The 12,614-nt window shown below is 39.9% G+C and overlaps 1 protein-coding gene and 1 long non-coding RNA gene across 2 annotated transcripts in view; one reads left to right on the top strand and one right to left on the bottom strand.

Moving 5' to 3' along the window:
• The window catches only part of LOC135082443 (uncharacterized), a 155,047-nt gene that overhangs the window by 27,203 nt on the left and 115,230 nt on the right, over positions 1-12,614 (top strand). Inside the window, exon 7 of the mRNA XM_063977242.1 lies at positions 557-834. Coding sequence (XP_063833312.1) covers positions 557-834 — 278 coding nt within the window. The remainder of the gene's footprint in view (positions 1-556; positions 835-12,614) is intronic.
• LOC135086486 (uncharacterized) overlaps positions 4,609-12,614 on the bottom strand; it is a 94,609-nt gene continuing 86,603 nt past the window's right edge. Inside the window, exons 3-4 of the long non-coding RNA XR_010260501.1 lie at positions 6,701-6,793; positions 4,609-4,652 (exon numbers count right to left, since the gene is read on the bottom strand). This is a non-coding gene — a long non-coding RNA (uncharacterized LOC135086486). The remainder of the gene's footprint in view (positions 4,653-6,700; positions 6,794-12,614) is intronic.

Below are 12,614 nucleotides of genomic sequence, written 5' to 3'. Positions count from 1 at the left end.
GCTAATACTTCAGAATAACATAATATAGGCCATAATTTAGATTAATATTTAGTTATTTGGTCAAATAACAAAGATAAGTGTCAAGAAATTACGTCTTTCTATGATAAACTTCATTTCTCACGAGTGAGGTCATAGGCAAAAACTAGTATAATATATTTACATTTCTACATTGTCACGAGTCACCTAAACGCTCCTCACCTCTCCACTCTCGTATCACCTCGAAACAAGGACTCTTCGTCGAATTATTGTTGCAAATACCAGGGTGGGACAAAAATGTCCCAGTGGCGCTTCTAGGTAAAACAGATTTTTAAAAATTTTCTATTTATGTTATATTATCAAAAACATTAAAAAATGATAAAATTCAATAAATCAGAAAAAGTCTAAAAGTTTCATGGACTTTCGTTGAAAAATAAAAAAGTTAGAGGCGATCAAACTCGCGAGTGGGACAAAAATGGGACGGCGGCCTTTCTAGTGTTAAACGAGCAGAAACGGCAACGATCCTCGAATGATGGTAGTGAACATAATTGCCACAATTTCTTTCCTTAACGACTCGCAGACATCGCGCTCGTAAAGAACAACGCGAAAGTCGGCGCCGACATCGCTGTTGAATTTAAAAAGCTGGGGAATGCCGACAATTTGACTGCTTCGAATATTGGATTCCCGGGGATGAATTCGCCGAATGCGGCGAGACGGTTCCATACCTCGTGCGCGACGAGCAACAAAATCGATAGCGATTACGACTTGCCGCGGATCGCGAATCCGGATGGCGACGTGCTCGTGATTGGTGGCGCTAACGTGGACAGGACTTATAGAGTCACCGAAGACAAAGTTCAGGTAAGTAAAAATAAGTAAACTCGAGTTATAAAACTTTGATAGTCGCTGTTAATGCTGTTATGATGAACGAACATAAATGTCGGAGTAAATTTTGTAGTAGATTTTTTTTAAACTTACCTGGAATTTGACTCGGTAGAACGATTATGTACTAGAAAAAAAAGTCTTTCAGGTTTCCATATTAAGCACAGTTATTGCAACTTTGCATAACATTGAATATTTTTCAGGCGAGGCTATTTCGTGATTCCTCTTTATTCTTTTGTTAGCTTACTCGTATTATTTTAGTAATACTTTTTTTATTTACCTACTACTACGGATGTAAATAAATAAAAATCGTTAAATTTTAACAAACTCTTTATTTAATGCATTTATTATGATAATATTAGCTCTCAGTCGCCTAGTGCGTACCTTCGGAAAGTTGTAACAACTTTATCTTAGTAAAAACACGTAATGATGAACACATAAACCAATATTGATGGTAGAGAACTCAAATATTCGTACAATCCAACAAAGGAGCTTCATAGCTCCACATTGGAATGCGTCGTATCCACCATTTCATGACGAAGTTTAGCTAAAATTGTGCCAAAACTTTATTAGAAACCGTTCATCATGTAATTGCAGAATACGAATATCCCAAATACAAAACTGTGCTCTTCGTAAGGTACAATTTATAGATAAGAAACATTAATCTCTACAGTTACAGGGTCCCCATAACAACGCAGTCACCTATAATAAACAAGTTGTATACGATGGTCGAAGGTGTAGGCAGCACATCAGAGACGAGTTTAGTACTTCATATCGATTAGTTTACAATAAACATAACATCAGTTATACGATTTTATAAGCCAAGGCACATGTTATTTTACCGTTTTTTTGGAAGAAATGCAGGATTTAGATTGGATCCTAGCTACAAATTATTCAACTTTCCGAATATAGGTACAAATTTTAATAAGATTGGTACATTCATGTGACAACAATATTAAAAAACTATTTTTCTGCATAAATTCCCAAAATATTATACCTACTCTAAGCGAACATAATTCATACTCGTTATTACAAACAATATATCTATAAATTTACGTCGTAATAAGTACAAATATGTATGTAGGTATTCAATCGTAAGTTCATACAGCGAGTACTAGTTGACTAGTAGACTAGGGCCGCGCGTGCGACTGCGGCGCTCTCTTGGTAGGTTTCACCTAAACTCGACACAGCCTTTTATTCACCTACATTCCATAACTTTATTGTTACTGGGTTCGCTACCTAACCGCGCTATCTCTAGTCAGCATCCAATGTTTCTCTCATTCAAAACTAATATTCAATGATAAAGTGTTATACGAAATCTTTAATTCGCCTGCCTTTAAACGTAAACTTTATGCATTCGTTCGCGTTATATTGTTTACAAGCATATAATTGTAGGCACTACGTCGTTTAAGCTCATATCAGTACTATTTTTGTCGATCTGTCCATGCACAAATACTCGCATACTACACATACAAATTATGATTATTATTTACATGATACGACAAAAAGGTTTTATAGTCGTAAAGGTGTTCTTAATTTGGAAAGTCCGCGTCGGCGTTTCACAATACGAAACCTCAGGAACTTAATCAGTAGTGTGTTAGCGCTGTAGCTAATAAAAGCGGGGGCAAGTATGGAGTACTCCTAATCTACACCTATGAATACTGGTCGGGTCTCGTGCACAATTAAAACAGATACCTACAACTAAATTACCAAAGGTACATAGTGAATACCTACTTGGTCTATGAAAAAGGAACCTCTCAACATTCATGTGGATGTACACGGGCTAGGTTTCAGAATTAGGTATATTTGTGTTCAAAGCCTTAGTTAAAATATTACGAATCCTAAATAAACGTTGTAGACATAGACAATTATTATGATCGACCTTACGTATATTGGTATGTTCATTAGTCTATTGGTATACAGTAAAAAGCATTTTAAACTTACGGCTAAACATAATACAGTCAATCGTTCAGTAAATTGTTGATTTCAGTAACTTGGTGCATTATGGTACATAGCATGGTGTAGTCGCTCGATACAGCATCGACCGCGCTAAGGAACCTCGCATTGGTGGTATATCACCGCAGTTTTACAAGTCTGCACTCCATCATACGCACACTAGGAAACTCAACGTATTCACAGTTTCCCTGTATAGCATAAATCAAATGTTTAATTACTCCCTCTATGTCATAAAGTAACTTTAACTGGCAAGCGTAGGAACTAAACACAAGCTTTGCTCGTGGGATTCACTTTGTCTATGTTACACACTACACTTCACGTCCGATGCACTTTCACATACTCAAAGTTCAAAACGTTATTTGTAAATAACACTTTAACACTGACATTCGTCGGCGGAACAGTCTGAACTGCACTACGACTAGTAAAACATGTAAAGTCACACCGAAGGGCTTCGGTAATCGCAATTGAAAGGGCGACGCTCAGCTCCGGGCCCGGTCCGGCGCGCTCACAGCTCGAACTCGGAGCGGGTGTGGCGGCGGTGGTCGAGGCGCACGCGCGCGGCCGAGCGGCGCACCACGGCGGGCGGCGCGCGCGCCGGCGGCAGCTCCGACTCGAAGCCGGTCGCCGAGAACGACCGCCAGCGCCGCCCGAACAACCGCTCCAGGTAACATCTTAGTCAGATCCGGGTCGCCGCACTGTCCGCCGCCAGCGGCCTGTACTCGCCGCGCGCCAGCTCGCGCATCTCGCAGTTGTTGTTGCCGTTCACCGTCTTGGGCCCGAGCGGCTCGTCGTGCGTGCTGCGCCGCGGCTCCGACGCCCGCCCCAGCAGCGCCTCCCGCTCGCCGGCCCGCTCCGGGCTGCCCCCGTGCGCTCGCACGCCGCCGTTCGCGTTCACCGCGTTCACTATCACCGTCTGCGACAGGGGCCCGCCGTGTATCGGGCTCCCGTCGAGAAGTTCGCCCGCCCCCATTTCGCTTCGTAATATTCTAATTTTCTGAATCATCTCCTTTATTTCGTATCGGAGGATTCCGAGGAAGCACAATTTTAAGAATGCTATAACACAATACCCTAACACGAACAACGCGTCTGCTGTCCGTCGAAGCCAAACGAGGAGCCGCTCCGCGCAGGCGGCCGAATGGGGGGCGCAGTGGATCGGGGTGAACGGCACCGGCGACGACGCGGAGGTCGCGGCGAGCAGCGTCGGCGTCACGGCCGGCGTGTGCGCAGGTATTCGGCAACAACTCGGCGGAAGCGTGGTGCGGTTAAACGCGGCGAAATCTGCCGGACCCGTCACCCCGCAGCAGCGCTGCTCTCTCTGAAGCCTATCCCAGGCTTCGGCGAAGTCTAGGTCTGTGTCGTACTCCTTCGCGAGGCGTATCCGAAGTTGGGGCCGCAGTTCCCTGCAGACGCGTTCGAACCGAAACGCCCAGTAGACCCCGATGGCGGCGTCGCCGACGAGCAACGCCAGGAGTGCGAGCCAGTAGGCGTTGAGCATTCGCTCGGAGAGGCGGAGAGCGGCGAGACAGCCGAGCAGCTGAAGCAGGCCCGCCTGCGCGGGCAGTGCGGCGTACCCGTAGAGGAAGCCGGGCTGGGCGGCCCCGAGCCCGGGCACGAGCGCGCGGCGGTAGTCGGAGAGCGCGCGGCCCGCCGCCGCGCAGAACGCCAGCGCTCCCAGCAGCAGCGCGCCGTTGCACGCGTAGATCCAGATGCGGTAATAGCGCATTGCGCGATGCGCGGCGGGGTGCGCGGGGCGCGCGGGCGGCGGCAGCGTCATGGTGGCGGGCGCCGCGTCATGGCGCCGCCCGCGCCCGCGCCGCCGCCACGCGCCGCGCCCCACGCCTCTGCAACACAAAAATTCACCCTTTAGAAGAGGAGAACAAAAGAATTTGCCCCGAAGGCAATGAGGAAAACTTGACGAAATTGCGAAAATTACACTCCTCTTAAAATCAGATGAAACTGCCAGTTACCCAACTACTGATTAGATTAAATCTTCAGATTTATTAGCAATAACTTTGCATTTACGATTTATTTATTTACCTTCTACAAATCGATGTTAGTCAAGTCAACAAACGACAATAGAATCCCTTAGAAAACTAGCTTTCTATATTTTATTCGTGCGTATCCCTATAATGACATTAGAAGAACCGTTGTTTACACACTACTTTATTGTACAAATACCCCATCCTATCCAACGTAACGACGTTGCTGACTTCTCTCTCATTATTTATTACTCATTTACTCCCTAGAACACACCGAGCTGGAATATATTCTGCGTCGAAACCGTTTCCTGCGTCATACAGAGGGAATTTTACGAGTATCCCATTCAAACATTCAATTCGTTCAACTTTAACGTCCACTAGTCGCCGAACACGACTCTTCGAATAGAGAGCTGCTCGCATTGACATAAATTGGACTTGCTTCCGAGATTCGTTATACCTGAAGCTAAAACACATTTCAGTCTTCTTTGCATCTTCTAATGTAAATTAATGTGGTTAAATACCTGCCTTGTTATGCATAAAAAAAAACCTAAACTTTAAGCCCTTCAATGCTTTCAACTGATATGAAATCTACCTGCTGAAATGACGAACACATTTTAAAACACAAAATTAAATGTGCTTGGTTTAATCAAATTCAAAAATATTTTTTTACATAACTTGAAGTGACTTATTATGTAAACAAAAATAGTGGTAAACGACTGTAATTTCATCCAATGGGTGTTTTATAACGTCATAGCTCCCAAATATTTGAGTCGAAAGCCATAACCAAAGAAAACCCATTTACGCATTGAGAAGTAACTACGGTCGGACCCATATAATCCCCTAATCTCAAAATAAATCAGGAGGAATTTTCTTTAGTATCCAAGTAATCTATAATAAACACAATTTATATGTTGTGGGTAAAGACCATTGGTGTTGTTTAGTAAAGGAAAACAGTTAAACTTAATTTGTTTTGCGCGATAGTTGAACTAATTTAACTGTTCATTACTCGTATGTTTTAGTATTATTAGACTATAATTGTAACGCAATTTGGTTGCAGTTGCAACGGTCCGCGGATCAACCACGAATTCAACTTGAATCACTTCCTATTCACACATGAGAGGCTACAGTGATTCGAAGGGAACGCAAATATTATTATGTACCTATCTGTGTATTGGAGTGGAAATTTCCCAGCGCTGAGCGAGTTTTCCACAAGCCACAACCTACATTCTGTATGTGGAACATATGTACGAAGGAATTCGCTGAGAACCTCTCAAATGAAATGTATCAGCTCGCTCGACACGGGTCTCAATATCACCAGTCGAAAACAGATTTCCAGTGAAAATCAAAATAAATTGAGTAATTCAACCAGCTCGTGCGTTATTTAAAATGTACTCGTACAGATTACAAAAATGGAATGCGTAATGGAAAACAGGCACACGGTAATCTGTATACCTGCAAAGAATATACGTTTTTGAGGCTTTCAGTCTATCGGTGCATGACAAATTGCATTTTTACCGAACTTATCCCGTCGCTGGTTCATTACCGTACCTAAATTAATGTGAACATCAAACTAGAAGGCTTAACATTCTGAAAATCACATTCGGTTTTCCAAAGTTCTTTCATCATCATGTTTCTTAGCAATGGGTTTAAGATAATAAAATCAATAGATTTTAGAAAACATTACTGTTTTTTTAATCTAACTGGCCTGGGTCAGCTATTGGCTAACAAAAAAAATATCCAATAACGTTATTGGTGGACGACTCAATAGTGACACGTAACAAGGTAACTATGAGAAACCACGCGAATGTGGGCCCTGAAAGGATATGTATGAAGAATAGCGTCAACCTTTGCCCAGCCATGGGATATAAGTAAATGGTTCTATATACTCGTAATTAATCTGTTTTACTTACAATCCGCCGCCCGTTCCGTTCGCGAGAGCCCTGGCTAGTCACAGGAGGGGCCGCGCGACTCTGAGCAGCACACCTACCACGCCTGTGCGAGGTCTGAAACAAAACAAATTTGATTAAAACCAAGTAATTTGACGCATATTATGAATACCATTCATAACAGAAATAGAACACATTTCCATACTACCATTTACATACAAAGAAACATTCTGGGCCTAAGAAAAAATATTAATTCCCTTTTCTACCTTTCTACCCAATTTAGTTTCTAACATTTCATTTTCAAAAACTAATACAAAAGATAATTATAATAAATAGTAAATCCAACATTTTTTTTATTCATTTTACATTCAGTAGAGTCAGTAATCCAAGCTCAATCAGTCAAACGATCGCAATAGATTGAATTGTCAACAGCTTTATGGGGGTTTAATACGAGGCTTGTGCCTAATCGACTTCGTATTGGCTTTTATCGTGCCATAAATTATTCACTTTTTATTTACCCACAACATGGAACAAAGCTCGTGTAATGTGGCCAAAGTGGACAAAAAACTAGATAATTGCCTATTTTCAATAATAATATGCGGTTTCAGTTGAAACGCAGCTTAATCGTATTCTGTATTTGGTTATTTGTTAGATACACGCATAGTGGCGGTTTCCACTCCACTGGGGCAGATAATAATTTATTATTTACTGTATCGCACCTTTCTGAGTTTAATATATTTTTTTGTGAAACGAGTATACCTGGCTGCTTTTTGGCAGAATGGCAGGTACAATGCAACACAACCTCTAACGTATCTGCAGAATACCAGTGGCCGTAACGTGCTCCCGAGTGCGTATGGCCTTATACTGAGCAGTGGCCAATTTGGTAAAAATAATTATTTTTTTGTTCTTTATATTTATTTGTATTGTTATATCTTTGATACCAAATAAATATTTTTTCTTTCTTTCTTTCTTACTTCTAACGAGATGTAGCAATAATATAGCTACGCGAGGTCTCTGGTAACAGTTGAAAGAAAACAACCGATGACCGACGGTAGATGATAACAAAACGTAATAGAATTCCGAATATTGATTCAAATACACAGCAGACCAATATTGGAATTCTGTGAACCTAAACGTCCGCAAACTAGTTGTAGCCTTGTTATCTTCGGCAAATTGTTTAACCCTTTCACGACCAAGGGAAATATTTTTCCCTTCTTTAAAACTCGTCAATAATTATTCAATTATTATCCAATCGATATTTTTTTTACTGAATGTCATAATAGAACGTATAATCAAGGTAGCTAATGTCTTTCAGAACTTGGATAAAAAAAAGAACTGTCGAATTTTTCTTGCGACAAAACCAAAACATTCACCGGCCGAACTTCGTATTATTCTGAAGTTTTTTAGACTTGTAATAATATATTTACTGTCTTTCTTCACGTGTTTTATATTATTCGGTAAGTACAGTTTTATGTAATAGTAAAGCAAACTGCAAATAATGAGCACAAATACCCAATAATGCCAAATTATCTTTAGGGAAATATTCTTCCCTGTGGTCCATAACAGGCATATTTATTGTATTGTTAGTATATGGAATACTTTTTAGTAATTTACTGTTTTCATGTATTTTTATTATGTTTATCTATTTTTTTTTACAGAAATGCCTAGATAGTGCTACAGTAAAGAGGAGACAAGCAGGAACCACTAAAAAAAATGTTAGAAGAACGGAAGTGATCCAGTGGTGCAATAATATACTGGGTTGTGTGGACCTTATGGGCCAAAGCAAAGCCTTTATGAGCTTTATCATAAAGCTCATGAGGCTTTGCGCATTTATCATATTCTTATTTAGCCAACATCTCTCCTGATGGAAAATGATGATCAAGCTGAAGGTGTAGGCGAGCATCACCCGGAATCCTCTAGAACAGAGGAACTGGCTATATTACCAAATGCCGGAACACAACAATGGTGCTAGCTAGCATTGTTTTATATGGCGACAGACTTGTTTTGGTACGATGGTGGTAGCTAGCCAGGTGGACTAAGAACAAGCCCTGTCACCAACCAAACCAAACAGAATATAAATCTGCCCCCACTGAGAATAGGACCCGGTACCTCTGGCTAAGAAGCAGATGGTCTTTCTACTAGACCACAGCGGCGGTTGCGTCTCTTTTTTATGTTCTAGATAGATAATGCTATGAACAACGCGTACTGAGTGTACATAGAGTTGCACAAAGAACCCTGCGTAGAAGAACCGCTCCTGAGCAATCTTGAGAATCACCACCACATGATTACACAAGACATGTAAAATTATCTAATAATTAATAATTTTACATGTACAGTCATTACATACCCTTGTGTATTATTCTTCTATCATTTTTATTTATATTTTTTGTGTTATAAAGCAATAAATAAAATACTTATGAGTCAAACCTTACTATTATTTCATTTACCCTTATAGCCCACAGGGAAAAATATTTCCCATGAAATTTCAGAAAAACTGTGCACCCCACTTTGTTTTTCTGGTGATATTTCTTTATTTTAGACCCAAAACAAATAAAAATAATAATACGTTACTTATATTTAGTCTTAGATATCTTATGGTCGTGTAAGGGTTAAGGCTGAACTTTTGCAGGCACTACGAGCATTTAACGGGCGGAATGTGCAGAATATGTCGCAGCATAATGCTGAAGTCGCTAACAATGCAACGCCGCTTCAATGGCCACTGGCAGAGTTGCCTGTCCCACGAACAATGTTGTGGTGCCAAGTGCCGTACGCGATACTTGTTCTACGCAATCTAGAGGCGATAGCCTATGAGCCTAGCTATTTCTGGCTGGCCTCTGGTGATTTTAACTATCTATCAAACCAGACTCACAGTTTAACTTGAATCTTTATCTTCGGAATCAAGTGTACCCAGTTGATACTCGTAAGTTAACATCAGGAGAGTCAGAGTAAATAAACCTTTAGATAAAGTATTATCAGAAAAACTACCGCATACTATCAGAAAAGCTATTGAATTTAATCTGATCTTATCATAAAAAATAATCAAAAGAGAAGAAAAGTTATCACATGATTAAAATAATACTAAAACTATCGACTGCGTATTAGATTAAAACAAAATAAGCAAAAAATAAACTCTTGCTCTATCCAGTCGAAAAGTCCTAAGTACCAAGTGAATAGTGGGTTTAGTTTCCAGTCGAGCAATTAGGAAAATAAAGATAACCCCGGCAAAGAAGTATTCTGGTACGAGAACGAGAGCGCAGTATATTTATTTACCCGAAATTACTGTGGATGCATTCCCGTCCACATTCGAAGCCAGTGAACTTTATTCACCTACACAGCTCAGGTTTTCTGTCGCACAACTTTGTGGATTTCGTGATTAGATGTGCGCCCGAGTAATTTGAGTATCTCGCTTTTCGAATAAACATTTATAAAGGAAAATTCAAATGAACGTGGGTTTGGAAGGACTCGGATTAATTGAAGTAAATAATGGTTTTTACAGCAGCTCAATTTTCAGAAAGGTATACCTACTTTCATAATTTTGCAAGTATTAACAGGTCCAACGCGTATTGTTTACTTTCTGTAAGGCTTGTATGCGATGACTGTATTGTTATGATGTATGTATTGTTATTTGATTTTTTTATAATCCATTAAAATATGTTTGTCAAATCACTACAATCTAAGCTACGCCTACTGATATGATACTATTAAGCTAGCTAGATGCTGCACCTCATTATCGCAGAGCACTTCTGATGCTGGAGCCTTTGTCCTCACTCTTTTATAGCTCTATTTTACCCGCGGAAAATGGCTTTTTGCCAATATTTTCTCAACGATATTTTCTGAAAAAAAAAAAACCGCGGTACCGTCTGTATTGGAATATCGGGAAGTAATGTCAGTCAACTTGAAAAAATCCAGTAGTGAGCAACAAAACCGTAGTGGCGAACAAACCAAAAGCCCAACAAATAGTGACAGTGAAGTCATCAAAATTTAAATGGATGGCGACACAAAACGAAGGTATTGGACACAACGAACCGTGATCCTCGCGAGCCGGGATTGCGTTTTCGGATATGTTTTGCTTTTGTGACTTCCAGTTTGTTAATTTTTTATTGGTGTACGTTTTTTGCAAAACTTCACGGACAGGTTTTCAGCTTAAGCTTTGATACGATGATATAATCCCCGCTTTATGCTGAGAGAACTCTACACTGCGTTGCATATTAGATAATTAGACAAAGACGGCCTATTTCCAAATAAGTCTAACTAGCAGGGCTCGTTAGTTTTTTCCAAATGTATTTTAACACTATGAACACTTCATTACAAATTATTTAGGTACCTAGAAACTTTTTTATAAGCGTGTTAATTACATAACGGTTCTATAACGTTTCACTTTCATGACATAGTTTTGGCAGTATAATGGGAAGCATGGAAAGGAGTGGTTGGCACGTCCTTGCTCTATTTTGGATAGCGTTATGCAATAGAAACTCTGTGCTTTTTATTTGGCAACATCCTTCATAAATAATACTCGCTTTCTTTCAAGAATAACACTCATTATTTTGGATAACAAAACTAATTCATGGCGGCCGTGACAAATGGTACATTAGTGCCACTTTGCGCATTAGTGTCCCCGTTACTGTCACAGCGTCGCCGTGTCTTCTCATTAATTCGGGGAGTAGTTAATTTGCCGCTAACTCTGGTTAGTTGAGCCAAAGTTGTTAAAAGTGTTTGAGTGAGCAGAGCTCAAAGTCTTATCGAATCTTCAGATTAAACGCTTTAGAGATACGGTTTAAGCTATGTCACTGAAGTTTTAGATCTCGAAATGTAAATTCGAAATAAAACTGCTGCCTAGCTTGGTGGTTTGCGTACCAGAATATAGCCACCAGCGGTTATGGGGTCCATTCCCGCCCAGATATAAAATAGGTACCATGTTTTTATCCTTAGAGATACTCTGAAGTGTTTATTACTCTTATGCATTCTTTAGGAATTCCGACACATTCTGAGACTTAAAACTTATTACTTTCTCAACTTTTCACTGTCTTATAAAAACGAGTGACTCTAAGTTTAGTAATTAATATCCGTAAAAAGTGTCCAAAGAATTATAATTTCCCAAATAAGTTCAAAACAGGTGTTTTAATAAGACAAACGGCTGAAAATTATAAATTATTCACGGCGATGATTTCCGAACATTTCGGGCTAGTAACACTAATTACGTTAGAAGGTGATCTAAGGGGTTCCCAAATTATTCATTAAGTCCCACGAACATACTTCTGACTTCCGCCCTGAATTCAGAATGGGCTCGTGCCCACGCCGCAAACTAAGGCTGAGTTGCACCACCTAACTTTGATCGTAACTATAACGATAACCGGTGCTTTTTATATGGAGTTTGACAGATTGTTAACGTTTGTTAAAGTTAAAGTAAGATGGTGCAACCCAGCCTAAGTAATTTATCACGTGTCTGCCTTACGAACTCTATGGTCACGTTCAGGTATACTTATTTATATTTATAATATTCACAGCACTATTAATAATCCCTAGATTAATAAGCTTATAATTTGCTCGTGCTACTACCACTGAAGCTTGATTGTTCGCACTTCTAGATGATTAAGTGTACCTACGTTAAGTTGCCTGGAAATAATATGAAGTTTAGTCGAATAAGATTTCATTTTTCACTCCTGATTGAGTTGTACATATTTCAACAGTTTGTGTAGAAAAAAATGTTGAGGACAGTGAGGGATCAGAGGTAAAAGAGTGAAAAATATAAGAAAATATCCAAGTAAATTCGCGTTTATTTCAGTAACATTGGGCATATCCATCTATTTAAATATTTTAATACTAATGATTTTCTGATATTTTTGAATAAAAATAGGTACGCTAAAATAATCAAATTGTTCTGCTTTAAACGATTGTAATGCTGCTAACGCTTTAATTTCAACGCTATTCAATCAGCCAT

Source organism: Ostrinia nubilalis, chromosome 2 (genome assembly GCF_963855985.1).
Source record: "Ostrinia nubilalis chromosome 2, ilOstNubi1.1, whole genome shotgun sequence".
Lineage (NCBI taxonomy): Eukaryota > Metazoa > Arthropoda > Insecta > Lepidoptera > Crambidae > Ostrinia > Ostrinia nubilalis.
The sequence above is the reverse complement of the archived record's forward strand: the minus strand, read 5'-3'. Positions and strand labels throughout refer to the sequence as shown.